Source organism: Pongo abelii, chromosome 6 (assembly GCF_028885655.2).
Source record: "Pongo abelii isolate AG06213 chromosome 6, NHGRI_mPonAbe1-v2.0_pri, whole genome shotgun sequence".
In the NCBI taxonomy this organism is placed as follows: Eukaryota; Metazoa; Chordata; class Mammalia; order Primates; family Hominidae; genus Pongo; species Pongo abelii.
Genome location: NC_071991.2, coordinates 136077096 through 136090223, shown reverse-complemented (window position 1 = coordinate 136090223; position 13128 = coordinate 136077096). Strand labels below are relative to the sequence as shown.

Below are 13128 nucleotides of genomic sequence, written 5' to 3'. Positions count from 1 at the left end.
TTCCAAGTATTGGCAAGGTGGCATCTGAGATAGGCTCAGAGAAGACATGCTTAGAAAATCTGGAATGTTTGGCTTTTTTTTTTTTTGAGACAGGCTCTCACTCTGTCGCCCAGGCTGGAGTTCAGTGGCGTAACCTTGGCTCACTGCAACCTCCACCTACCAGGTTCAAACGATTCTCCTGCCTCAGCCTCCTGAGTAACTGGGATTACAGGCGTCTGCCACTATGCCCAGCTAAGTTTTGTATTTTTACCAGAGACAGGGTTTCCCCATGTTTGCTGGGCTGGTCTTGAACTCTTGGCCTCAAGTGATTCACCCGCCTCAGCCTCCTGAAGTGCTGGGATTACAGGCATGCACCATCACACCCAACTAATTTTTGTATTTTTAGTAGAGATGGGGTTCCCCTATGTTGGCCAGGCTGGTCTCAAACTCCTGGCCTCAAGTGATTCATCTGCCTCAGCCTCCCAAAGTGCTGGGATTACAGGCATAAGCCACTGCGCCCAGTGAATCTGGGATGTTTGGCTCTTGTTGCTGAGTAGAGGAGTTATACCAACAAGTTATGAAAGTCTCAAAAGTGGAAAGAGAAAGAGGGTACCACCCGGAGGGAGACGCTTACCGGGAGCCCTGGACATGCACAGATGTATCTAGTGACAATCAGCCGTCGTTAGGTTGACGAATATGGAAGCATGTTTAGGCCTCTGGTTGTCTTCCAAGTTACATTTCAACCAAGAATTCTGAGTGTGCAGTGCATGCCCTTCAGCTGCAGAGAACGTACCCAGCTTGCCCTGATGTTTTCTTCCTCCCTTTATGGCCACTATTCATAAAGAAGCCTTTACACTTCATGTACCAAATGAGGAGAGCCACAGCATCCCCTGCCTCCATGATGACGTCATTCCCCTCCATGTCATTGAGGAGATGAACCGAACTCCGTAACTTAATAAAACATAAATGAGGCCGGGCACGGTGGCTCATGCCTGTAATCCCAGCACTTTGGGAGGCCAAGGCGGGCGGATCACCTGAGGTTGGAAGTTTGCGACCGGACCAACGTGGAGAAACCCCGTCTCTACTAAAAATACAAAATTAGCTGGGGTGGTGGTGGGCGCCTGTAGTCCCAGCTACTCAAGGGGCTGAAGCAGGAGAATGGCTGGAACCCGGGAGGTAGAGCTTGCAGTGAGCCGAGATGGAGCCACTGCACTCCAGCCTGGGCAACAGAGTGAGACTCCATCTCAAAATAAATAAATAAATAAATAAACAAACAAACAAACAAACAAAACATAAATGATCTGACATGAAATCAGTTATGTGAGTTACAAAAATACAGGTCAAGGGTCTTTGCGTTCTATAATATGTGAGTCCCACATTTTAGAATTAGCTGGAAAAGGGAAATGACATGAGAGAGTGCTGCACAGTGAGGGAGTCTTGGCTTGTCATGGGGGTGGGGAAGCTCCTTCCATGAGGGAAGAGTTGTTAGGCTGTGGCCATGAGCCCACAAGCAGAGAGGCCTGGAGGAAATGAAGGGGAGGGGAAGGGGAAGGTGGTAAGAGACAGATGAGAGAAGGGCTTAAAAAATCCTCAGATTCATGGCCTGGGTGCAGTGGCTTACACCTGTAATCCCAGCACTTTGGGAGGCCGAGGTGTGTGGATAACCTGAGGTCAGGAGTTCGAGACCAGTCTGGCCAACGTGGCAAAACCTGGTGTTTACTAAAAATACAAAAATTAGCTTGGTGTGGTGGTGGGCGTCTGTAATCCCAGCTACTCGGGAGGCTGAAGCAGGAGAATCGCTTGAACCTGGGAGGTGGAGATTGCAGTGAGCTGAGATCGCACTATTGCACTCCAGCCTGGACCACCAGGGCAAAACTCTGTCTCAAAAAAATATATATATATCATATATATAATATATATATTACACACACACACACACACACACACACACACACACACACACATAAATTAGCTAGGCATGGTGGTATATGCCTATAGTCCCAGCTACTCAGGAGGCTGAGGCAGGAGAATCTCTTGAACCTGAGAGGCAGAGGTTGTAGTGAGCCAAGATTGCGACACTGCACTCCAGCCTGGGTGATGGAGCAAGACTCTGTCTCAAAAAAAAAAAAAAAAAAAAATTCTCAGGATTCTCATGGCAGCCATCAGCCTGGGCGCCTGTCGTGGCCAACCCTGCTGACTTTGTGCTTGATTTTACAAATGCTCTGCTTCCTCCTTCCTTCCACCTTCCAGCCTCTAACTGATGTGTTTCAATCTCCCATTTCTTACCCCACGCCCTCCCCGCAACAACAGGGTTGAGTTCCAGAACAAGTTCTATGTTGGGGATGGTTACAAGTTTTCTCCATTCTCCTTTAAACACATCCTGGATGGCACAGCCGAGGAGTAGGCTGAGGGCTGCACCTCCTGCGGCGGTCTCCATGCCAATGAAAGAAGTTCAGTCTTGTCTTTGATATCAGCCCCTGCAAGGCGTTCAATGGGAAGGTTGTTCTTGGCTCACCTGAAGCATGAAGCTGTGTATTATTTGGATGTCAGCCTGTGGATTTGATACGACTTAACCACGTCAGAGGAAGGACTTTGGCAAGTGATATTGTCTTTGTGTGGGGTATTAATTCTCAAATAATAAAATAATTGACAAATGAGGGGAGAATGCTAAACAGATGTCTTCTTGCAATATTTTAAATATTGTATTTGAGAAAATAAACATCTGAGTCATTCACTTTTTCCTTAAGATGTCTTTATTTGGCCAGGTGCAGTGGTTCACGCCTGTAATCTTAGTATTTTGGGAGGCCAAGGCGGGTGGATCACCCAAATTCAGGAGTTTGAGACCAGCCTGGCAAACATGGTGAAACCCCGTCTCTGCTAAAAATACAAAAATTAGCTGGGCTTGGTGGCAGGTGCCTGTAATTCCAGCTACTCGGGAGGCTGAGGCAGGAGAATCGCTTGAACGCTGCAGGGTGGAAGTTGCAGTGAGCCGAGATCGCACCACTTCACTCCAGCCTGGGCAAAAGAGCAAAACTCCATCTCAAAAAAAAAAAAAAAGATGTTTTTACTCAAAATTATTCCATACCAGTCTGGGCACAGTGACTCACACCTGTAATCCCAGCACTTTGGGAGGCCGAGGTGTGTGGATAACCTGAGGTCAGGAGTTCGAGACCAGCCTGGCCAACGTGGCAAAACCTGGTGTTTACTAAAAATACAAAAATTAGCTGGGTGTGGTGGTGAGCGTCTGTAATCCCAGCTACTCGGGAGGCTGAGGCAGGAGAATCGCTTGAACCTGGGAGGTGGAGATTGCAGTGAGCTGAGATCGCACTATTGCACTCCAGCCTGGACCACCAGGGCAAAACTCTGTCTCAAAAAATATATATATATCATATATATAATATATATATTATACACACACACACACACACACACACACACACACACACACACATAAATTAGCAAGGCATGGTGGTATATGCCTATAGTCCCAGCTACTCAGGAGGCTGAGGCAGGAGAATCTCTTGAACCTGAGAGGCAGAGGTTGCAGTGAGCCAAGATTGCGACACTGCACTCCAGCCTGGGTGATGGAGCAAGACTCTGTCTCAAAAAAAAAAAAAAAAAAAAAATCCTCAGGATTCTCATGGCAGCCATCAGCCTGGGTGCCTGTCGTGGCCAACCCTGCTGACTTTGTGCTTGATTTTACAAATGCTCTGCTTCCTCCTTCCTTCCACCTTCCAGCCTCTAACTGATGTGTTTCAATCTCCCATTTCTTACCCCACGCCCTGCCCGCAACAACAGGGTTGAGTTCCAGAACAAGTTCTATGTTGGGGATGGTTACAAGTTTTCTCCATTCTCCTTTAAACACATCCTGGATGGCACAGCTGAGGAGTAGGCTGAGGGCTGCACCTCCCGCGGCGGTCTCCATGCCAATGAAAGAAGTTCAGTCTTGTCTTTGATATCAGCCCCTGCAAGGCGTTCAATGGGAAGGTTGTTCTTGGCTCACCTGAAGCATGAAGCTGTGTATTATTTGGATGTCAGCCTGTGGATTTGATACAACTTAACCACGTCAGAGGAAGGACTTTGGCAAGTGATATTGTCTTTGTGTGGGGTATTAATTCTCAAATAATAAAATAATTGACAAATGAGGGGAGAATGCTAAACAGATGTCTTCTTGCAATATTTTAAATATTGTATTTGAGAAAATAAACATCTGAGTCATTCACTTTTTCCTTAAGATGTCTTTATTTGGCCAGGCGCAGTGGCTCACGCCTGTAATCTTAGAATTTTGGAGGCCAAGGCGGGTGGATCACCCAAGGTCAGGAGTTTGAGACCAGCCTGGCAAACATGGCAAACCCTGTCTCTACTAAAAATACAAAAATTAGCTGGGCTTGGTGGCAGGTGCCTGTAATTCCAGCTACTCAGGAGGCTGAGGCAGGAGAATCGCTTGAACGCTGCGGGGTGGAAGTTGCAGTGAGCCGAGATCGCACCACTTCACTCCAGCCTGGGCAAAAGAGCAAAACTCCATCTCAAAAAAAAAAAAAAAGATGTTTTTACTCAAAATTATTCCATACCAGTCTGGGCACAGTGACTCACACCTGTAATCCCAGCACTTTGGGAGGCTGAGGCGGGTAGAATACCTGAGGTTGGGAATCCAAGACCAGCCTGACCAATATGTTGAAACCCCGTCTCTACTAAAAATAAAAAATTATCTGGGCGTGGTGGCAGGTGCCTGTAATCCTAGCTACTTGGGAGGCTGACGCAGGAGAATTGCTTGAACCCAGGAGGTGGAGGTTGCAGTGACCTGAGATCAAGTCACCTCACGCTAGCCTGGGTGACAGAGCAAGACTCCATCTCAAAAAAAAAAAAAAAAAAAAATTATTCCATACCATTTACTACTGACAATTATAGGCCAAAGCTGAACAATAGAGCTACACAAACTAATCCCAGAGAAGGATCATGCATATTGTATTTCCTCATTTCCTCCTTCCTCGAACACCTTTTTCCGTTGTCTAGGGCTAAGCATTACAAGCTTAGGAACTTTCTCATGAATTTTCACTGAGGAAGAAGAGATAATGTTCTCTGTTTGGAGGGAGGGCCGCCCCCGGTGTGGCTCTCTGGATGCTAAATCCTGTGAAATGAAGTGTGGCAACATGACATCATCAAGGACTTTGTTTACTGTCAATACACGTTATGCTGGGGTAACTGGAGAAAGAGATTTGGAGGCTTCAACAAGTTCAGAAAATGGTGTGCTGGGAGGGAAACCACCAAGACGTCTGGCCCATTACTCCCTGGCTCTGTGGGCACCAAAGTCATCAGTCATTTCTTAAGTGCCTGCACTAGCAAACTCCTAAGAGTCCGATAAGATACATATATGATACACAAGATATATATCATATATGATATATATGATAAACAAGGTATATATGTTTGCATATATATAGAGAGAGGTAGGGTCTCACTCTTGCCCAGGCTGGAGTGCAGTGACAAGATCACAGCTCACTGCAGCCTCAGCCTCCCAAGCTCAAATGTTCCTCCCACCTCAGCCTCCTGACTAGCTGGGACTACAGGTGTGTACCACCATGCCCAGCTAATATTTTTTAGTTTTTTGTAGAGTTGCCGTGGGTAGGGGTTGTCTCACTATGTTGCCCAGGCTGGTCTTGAATTACTGGGCTCAAGCTATCCTCCCGCCTCAGCCTCTCAAAGTGCTGGGGTTACAGGCATGAGCACCCGGCCCCACTGACTGTTTTGTCTGAATGGACTTTATCCATGTAGATTATTATCTTTATGGTAACTATACTGATAGAATTAAGTATAATTATCGTTTTTTTTTTTTTTAGTGCTTTTACAATTTACAAAATAATAGTATCTTATTTAATTTTAAATTTTCTTTTTCTTTCTTTCTTTTCTTTTTTTTTTTTTTTTTTTTGAGACAGGGCCTCACTCTGTCTCAGGGATATGCTGGAGTTTAGTGGTGCAATCTTAGCTCACTGTGACCTCCGGCCTCCCAGGTTCAAGCAATTCTCCAGCCTCAGCCTCCTGAGTAGCTGGGATTACAGGCAACCGCCACCATGCATGGCTAATTTTTGTACTTCTAGTAGAGACGTGGTTTCACCATGTTGGCCAGGCTGGTGTCTCGAAATCCTGGCCTCAAGTGATCCGCCCGCCTTGGCCTCCTAAAGTGCTGGGATTACAGGTTTACAGGTGTGAGCCACCGCATCTGGCCAGTTCTAAATTTTCATTGTTAGTAAAGTTCTAAAAGAGCTGATTAAATTCAAAATTATGCTTTGGATGAGACCCTGTTTTTTAAGTGCCCACGTGTCCTGTGTGTGGTAAAGCTGACTGGTGCTCACGGGAAGCGGCATTGCTCAAACCTAAAAGGAAGCTTCTGTGTCACCTTCCATGTCAGTATCATGACTTTTCCAGCACAGTGAAAGGCTGGAAAATATTAGATGCTCAATATTCACTTAATGAGATTGAGCAAAAGAATGATAGCTAAGGTCAGAAGGTGTACATGTTTGAGTCCCAACTTTGATGCTTTATCATGAGTGCCCTCAGGAAAGAAATGGAGTTGTTCCCCTCATTGCCAAATGTTCCCCTCATCTCCACCTCTCTGGACTGTAGAAAACGTGGTTGTAAAGCCCTGGGTGTGGAGGAGATACTGTCAGTGATGGTCGAACTGGGAGAATAGACTGAGACAGCATGCAAATGCGGGGGATGAGAAATCTACCAATCCCATGCCGCCATGGCCACTGGACGATTTTCAGGTTCTCAGCTCACTACTGTCCTTCTCAACAACTGTCTAAAAAGAACACTGTGCTTAAATGGATCACCAGCCTGTTGACCCTTAATTCTATTTGTTTTTTAATTTTTATATACCACCGTGTAGTTTTGAATTAGAATTAGGCCAGGCGTGGTGACTGGCGCCTGTAATCCCAGCACTTTGGGAGGTCAAGGTGGGTGAATCGCTTGAGACCAGGATTTTGGGACCAGCCTGGCCAACTGGTGAAACCCCACATCTACTGAAAGTATGAAAATTAGCCAGGCATGGTGGTGTACACCTGTAATCCCAGCTACTCAGGAGGCTGAGGCAGAAGAATCACTTGAACCCGGGAGGCAGAGGTTGCAGTGAGCCGAGATCATGCCACTGCACTTCGGCCTGGGAGACAGAGCGAGACATCATCTCAAAAAAATAAAAATAAAAATTTTTTTTAAAGTAAAAAAATTAGAATTACCTAAAAGACATTGCACCTTTCAAGTGTATGACAGTGTAACAATGTTTAACAGTTGTTTTATTAAGTGAATGCTTGAACGTATTCAACATTAAATTCAATTTACTTCACAGTAATGTTTGCAAATACATTATCACTTCTTAAATATTTCAAATCAAGCAGCTTGAAGTTCAGAAGGCTTGCTCTCAAATAACTCTTCTACAGTGACACAAAGACTGAAAGGAGCCTACGACTTGAGTCCCAGTCTCTAACCAACAATGACTGTATCCTAACTGGTGAACTCATATGAGGGAGCTCCAAGCTCAAGAGGTGCAGGCCCCTTCCAGATCCTCCCAGATGCATCTGTGTGACCCACAGCAAGGGCAGTAATCACCACCAAAATCTTCATTTGCAATAGGTGCACAACAGGATGAATGCAAACGCCTAGTAAAGAAACTCGAATGGGTTACCCTGACAGGCATTGCACTCATTCTTTACTCCTTTTTTATCTTTTTTTTTTTTTTTTTTTTTTTTTTTTTTTTTTTTTTTTTAGACAGAGTCTCACTCTGTCTCCCAGGCTGGAGTGCAGTGGTGCGATCTTGGCTCACTGCAACTTCCGCCTCCCAGGTTCAAGTGATTCTCCTGCCTCATTCTCCCGAGTAGCTGGGATTACAGGCATGGACCATCACGCCTGACTAATTTTTGTATTTTTAGTAGAGACGGAGTTTTGCCATGTTTGCCAGGCTGGTCTTGAACTCCTGACCTCAAGTGATTCACCCACCTTGGCCTCCCAAAGTGCTTGGATTACAGGTGTAAGCCACCACTCCCGGCCCATCCTTTACTTCTTCTTCTTGTTTTTTCCTGCCTCAGCCTCCAGAGTAGCTGGGATTACAGGCACATGCCACCATGCCTGGCTAATTTTGTATTTTAAGTAGAGACGGGGTTTCGCCATGTTGGCCAGGCTGGTCTTGAACTCATGACCTCAAGTGATCCGCCCACCTCAGCCTTCCAAAGTGCTGGGATTACAGGCGTGAGCCACCGCACCTGGCCCTTAAATCATGCTGTGGGCCCTCAGCTGGGACTCTTCAGCTGCAGCTTCTTGGTCAATCTCCTTCTTGGTTCTGTGGCATACAAACAGGGATTTGCCTCTCCATTTGAAAGCCATGTTCTTGCCTTCTGGAATGTCAGATAACTTGATTTCAATTTTCGACATGGCCGACATCAGCAGAAGCACTGATGCTGGAAACAAACTGGGAGATGACATTCTTGGCAGCATATGCGACACCCACAGCAGTTGTTGCAGTTACCAAATAGAAGAACCCTTTCCTAGCCTCGCCATCCTCTTTTGAAGACTTTGTCCCATCAAAAATCTCAATGCAATGGTAATCAGGGAAGTCAGGCACATTGATGTCTGTATGGGAATAATGAACAGAAGCAGGGACATTGAGGCCCACAGAGTTGACCCAAGACCAGCTCACGGCCTGGCCACTCAGCGACTCCCGGCATAGCAAAGGCTGCTCCATGTACAGCATAGGCGGCTCCAGGGTGGCAGGCACCATGGCCTATACCAGGGGCTACAGCATGCCTGCCACCCTGCAGGATATGGCCGACAGGATGGGCATGAACCTGCCCCTTAATTCTGAGCAATGGCTGTGAGCAAATGTTTGCAAGGGCAAAGCTTCCCTCTGCCCCTTGCCTAGGTCTTCTCTTTCAGAAATTCCTCCAGCTGTCCTGAGAACAACATAGTAATTTCCTCCAAAGTTCGGCAGCCTCTTTCAGTCTTAACAAGAAATGTAATTTCCCCTTTAAAAGGAGATCAAATGCAGGCTGCTGAGAAGAGGGTGTGCCCTACGTGTCATTCACTTGCCCAGAATGCGAAGTTGGCCCTTAAAGAATCCTGATCTGAGACCCGACCTGAAAGGAGAGGATAAGACCAGGGAGCCAGGCGTCTTGGGAACGCAAGTCTGGCCACCCCTGAGGAGCCATCGGTGCTCCAACTTCCGTCTAAGACTTGGCCACGGTGAGGGGAGCAAAAGAGCCTGAAATTGGAAGGCTGTCCAAGGAATATACAGAGGTGAGAAATTTGTGGGCAACATTGATCTGGACTTATTTTTTCCTGCTGCTGTAGAGGGTGGGGGTGGGGTATTGACTGTTAGTTTGTGGCTGAAGGCAAATGGAGCATGAAAATTTCCTTGGATATTGCAAAACAAATTACGTCACACATCACACACAAAACTCAGTTTAAAAAAGATCTACTGTGGCCCAATTATTTCTGGTTAAAAAAACCAGTATAACAAAATACAATAGAATAAAATGTCAATCAGTCCTTTAGAATTTGTTTTAATGAAGCTTGAACTCTACCTTAGCCTTGAGTTTCAGAGTAAATCCCCAATCTATCAGTTTCTCGCCAGGTTTTGTGAAGGTAGGTCATGGATTACTTTCCCACTGTAGCTTTTTAGGAACTGATGGTGAGGGATGTGAAGCATTCTTTCCCATGTTATTCCCTATTTTCGTGAGTTGGTCTAACTGATCATCCAACTGCCATTCATCCATCCATCCATTCACCCATCCATCCATCCTCTTACTGGGTTAGCAAGGATTTAGAATGACATAGGAAACCAGCCAGGCATGGTGGCTCACACCTGTAATCCCAGCACTTTGGGAGGCCGAGGCGGGTGGATCACAAGGTCAGGAGTTCAAGACCAGCCTGACCAAGATAGTGAAACCCCGTCTCTACTAAAAATACAGAAAAATTAGCCAGGCATGGTGGCAGGTGCCTGTAATCCCAGCTACTCAGGAGGCTGAGGCAGGATAATTGCTTGAACCCGGGAAGCGGAGGTTGCAGTGAGCCGAGATCACACCACAGCACTCCAGCCTGGGCAACAGAGTGAGACTCTGCCTCAAAAAAAAAAAAAAAAAAAAAAACGACATAGGAAACCGAAGAACAGAGGATGTCAACTCAGCCTTTCCAGCGTTCCATTTCTGAGTTAAGATCTCAAGCTCTATCTCTCAATAATGTTCCTCATCTCCATCTCTCAAACACGTTGTTCTGTCCTTTCTTCATGTAGCTTTTGGCTAAAACTCTAGAGACTACCAAGAAATACATTTCATATATATGATAACTAACTTTGAGTTTGTGTTTGAGTGTCCTTTTAATGACTTAAAGAGTAAGCCCCTTTCCAAGGTACAGATGTGAACGCTACAGTCCTGATAATCTCCTGCCAACAGCCCTGTGCCCTGCAACTTGCTCCACCAAGGGAATCCTGTTGTTGAAAACCCTGTATCCTAATAGGGTGGGAATGAGGACTTTCTCTGTTGCAGGTAAACCTGTACGTTTGTTTTTTCCCCCTCTTGGCAAATTCCCCTGACACTGGGGACCCACCCAGCCCTGATTATCTTCAAGGGCTGTGCATTGGGAAGACCAGTGTTACAATTGACGGGCACTGAATGCTGTTCCGGTGGCGGGGCAAGGGCTGACTTGCTCCTCTGAGCCACACCTCACCACCAGCCCTTTTTTTCCACCCTAACCCCACCTATGCCTTTGGAAGAACTGAAGTTTGAAAGCTTCTTCTTTCTCTAAAATATATTGATTTTGCAATGTAGAACACAGGAGAATTTTGGTGAAAAGTATCCATTTTGTTGTGCCTCTCATAAGTAAGATGAACTGACTAGTTTGGAGAGGTTTTGAGGTCTTATTTTCCAGTAGGAAAGTAGCACACTGAGATCACAATTTCCCAACACCACTCAAGTTTACCCGTGAAATAAAATCAACCTATTTTAGAAAACAAGTGACTTTTTCTCCCCACTTTGGGTAATTTTTTATTTGATCCCAGTGTGTTCTAATATTAGCAGAACATTAACAATAAATGCCTTTTGGAGACCTATATGTATTTGGTAACTCTGTAGATACTTTATTTTTATTTATTTTTTATTTTTTGAGATGGAGTTTCGCTCTTGTCGCCCAGGATGGAGTGCAATGGCACAATCTCAGCTCACTGCAACCTCCGCCTCCCAGGTTCAAGCGATTCTCCTGCCTCAGCCTCCCAAGTAGCTGGGACTACAGGCACTTGCTACCACATCCAGCTAATTTTTTGGAGACGGAGTTTCACTCTATCACCTAGGCTGGAGTGCAGTGGCATGATCTCAGCTCACTGCAACCTCCGCCTTCTGGGTTCAAGCAATTCTCCTGCCTCAGCCTCCCGAGTAGTTGGGACTACAGGCATGTGCTACCATACCCAGCTAACTTTTTGTATTTTTAGTAGAGACGGGGTTTCACCGTGTTCCCCAGGCTGGTCCCAAACTCCTGACCTCAGGTGATCCACCCTCCTGGGCCTCCCAAAGTTCTGGGATTACAGGTGTGAGCCACCGCCCCCAGCCTGTACATACTTTAAAACATTTCCTGAGTAAATGCTTTGTGATTATGGTGAAGTTGTAAAAATTTGTTCGATGGCTTTGCTCAGAGATGAGAGACAGTACTACCATGAGGGCTTTTGATGCAATGGCACATTGACATATTTTATAAACGTCATCTCGTTTCATTGTCATCACACACTTAAGAGAAGATTTATGAGTTGAGAATTGCACAAAACTGCAAGTAACAGAGACCAGAAATCACAGTGGCTTGGACCTAAGAGGTATATTTCTTTCCTTCGTACGTGGTGTCTGGAGGTGAGCAGTCCAAGGCTGCAGGAGATCTCCTGGTCCTCAGCTTCCAGGCTGTTCCTGTCTTATGCTGGCCAGATTTGGTCCAAAGTTTTCATCTTTCCATTTGCATCATGACCTGAGATGCCAGCCAGAGGGCCAGCCACCCTGCCTCTAGTCTAGCGAGGGGGTGTGAGAAAGAGGCAAGGGGCAGAAGAAGGTTTTCCCTGAAGCCCCAACAACCTTCACCTGCATCCCAGTGGCCACTGCCACCAGCAAGGTACAAGGTAAGCCCTGATGTTGGATAGGCAATAGCAATTTCTCCCACCAGCAGGTAGAATTATTTTTATTCCCAGATGAGGAAATGCAGGCAGAAGAAATGGAGTAAGTTTAATCTCGATTTCACCATGACTACTGGCTTTCTTCCTTCCCCCTTCCCCTTCTTTTCCCCTCCTTCTTTCCCTCCATTCTCTCCTTCCTCCTCTTGCTTCATTCCCACCTCTACTCTTCCCTCATCCTGTCCTTTGTTCCCTTCCCTCCTTCGTTTCTTTTTTCCCTCTCTCCATTCCTGCCAACTTCTCCTCTTTTTCATTACTTCTTCCTTCCCTCCTTTCCTCTTTCCTCCCTTCCTCTGTCCTTTCTTCCTTCTTTCCTTTCCATGTTTGTTAATTTAGTTGGCATAAAATTATACCTAAAGATTTTAAAATTATAATTTACATGTCCTCTTGTGAATTGTTTGTTCCTACAATTTGCCTGTGCATCTATTGGGATTATCTTCTTTTGTCTTCCTCCTTCTTCTTTCTCTTCTCTCTTCTTCTTCTTCCTCTTCTTCTTCTCCTTCTCCTCCTCCTCCTTCTCCTTCTTCTCTTTCTTCTCCTTCTTCTTTTCTTCCTTCTCCTCTTCCTCTTATCCTTCTTCCTCTTCTTCTTCTTCCTCTTCTTTTCTTCCTTCTCCTCCTCTTGTTCTTCCTCTTCCTCTTCTTCTTCTTTTCTTCCTTCTCCTCCTCTTGTTCTTCCTCTTCCTCTTCTTCTTCTTCTTTTCTTCCTTCTCCTCCTCTTGTTCTTCCTCTTCCTCTTCTTCTTCTTTTCTTCCTTCTCCTCCTCTTGTTCTTCCTCTTCCTCTTCTTCTTCTTCTTTTCTTCCTTCTCCTCCTCTTGTTCTTCCTCTTCCTCTTCTTCTTCTTCTTTTTTTTTTTTGAGACAGGGTCTGCCTCTGTTGCCCAGGCTGGAGTGCAGTGGGTGGCATGATCATGGTTCACTGGAGCCCCCACCTTTCAGGCTCAAGTGATTCTCCCACCTCAG

At 45.8% G+C, this 13128-nt stretch overlaps 2 protein-coding genes and 1 pseudogene across 3 annotated transcripts in view; 2 read left to right on the top strand and 1 right to left on the bottom strand.

The window, feature by feature from the left end:
- Positions 1-2713, top strand: part of KIAA1549 (KIAA1549 ortholog) — a 282292-nt gene extending 279579 nt beyond the window's left edge. Inside the window, exon 40 of one of the 2 annotated variants that reach the window (XM_054560668.2) lies at positions 2290-2713. In XM_054560668.2, the coding sequence (XP_054416643.1) occupies positions 2290-2383 (94 nt within the window). In that variant the 3' untranslated portion in view covers positions 2384-2713. The remainder of the gene's footprint in view (positions 1-2289) is intronic. The other variant, XM_054560669.2, reaches the window with a different exon arrangement.
- Positions 2714-7455: 4742 nt separating this feature from the next.
- On the bottom strand, positions 7456-8809 carry LOC100460152 (cytochrome b-c1 complex subunit Rieske, mitochondrial-like; annotated as a pseudogene).
- Positions 8810-9076: 267 nt separating this feature from the next.
- SVOPL (SVOP like) overlaps positions 9077-13128 on the top strand; it is a 105153-nt gene continuing 101101 nt past the window's right edge. The window contains exon 1 of the mRNA XM_054560667.2: positions 9077-9261. The gene's annotated coding sequence lies outside the window, so the exon portion shown is untranslated. The remainder of the gene's footprint in view (positions 9262-13128) is intronic.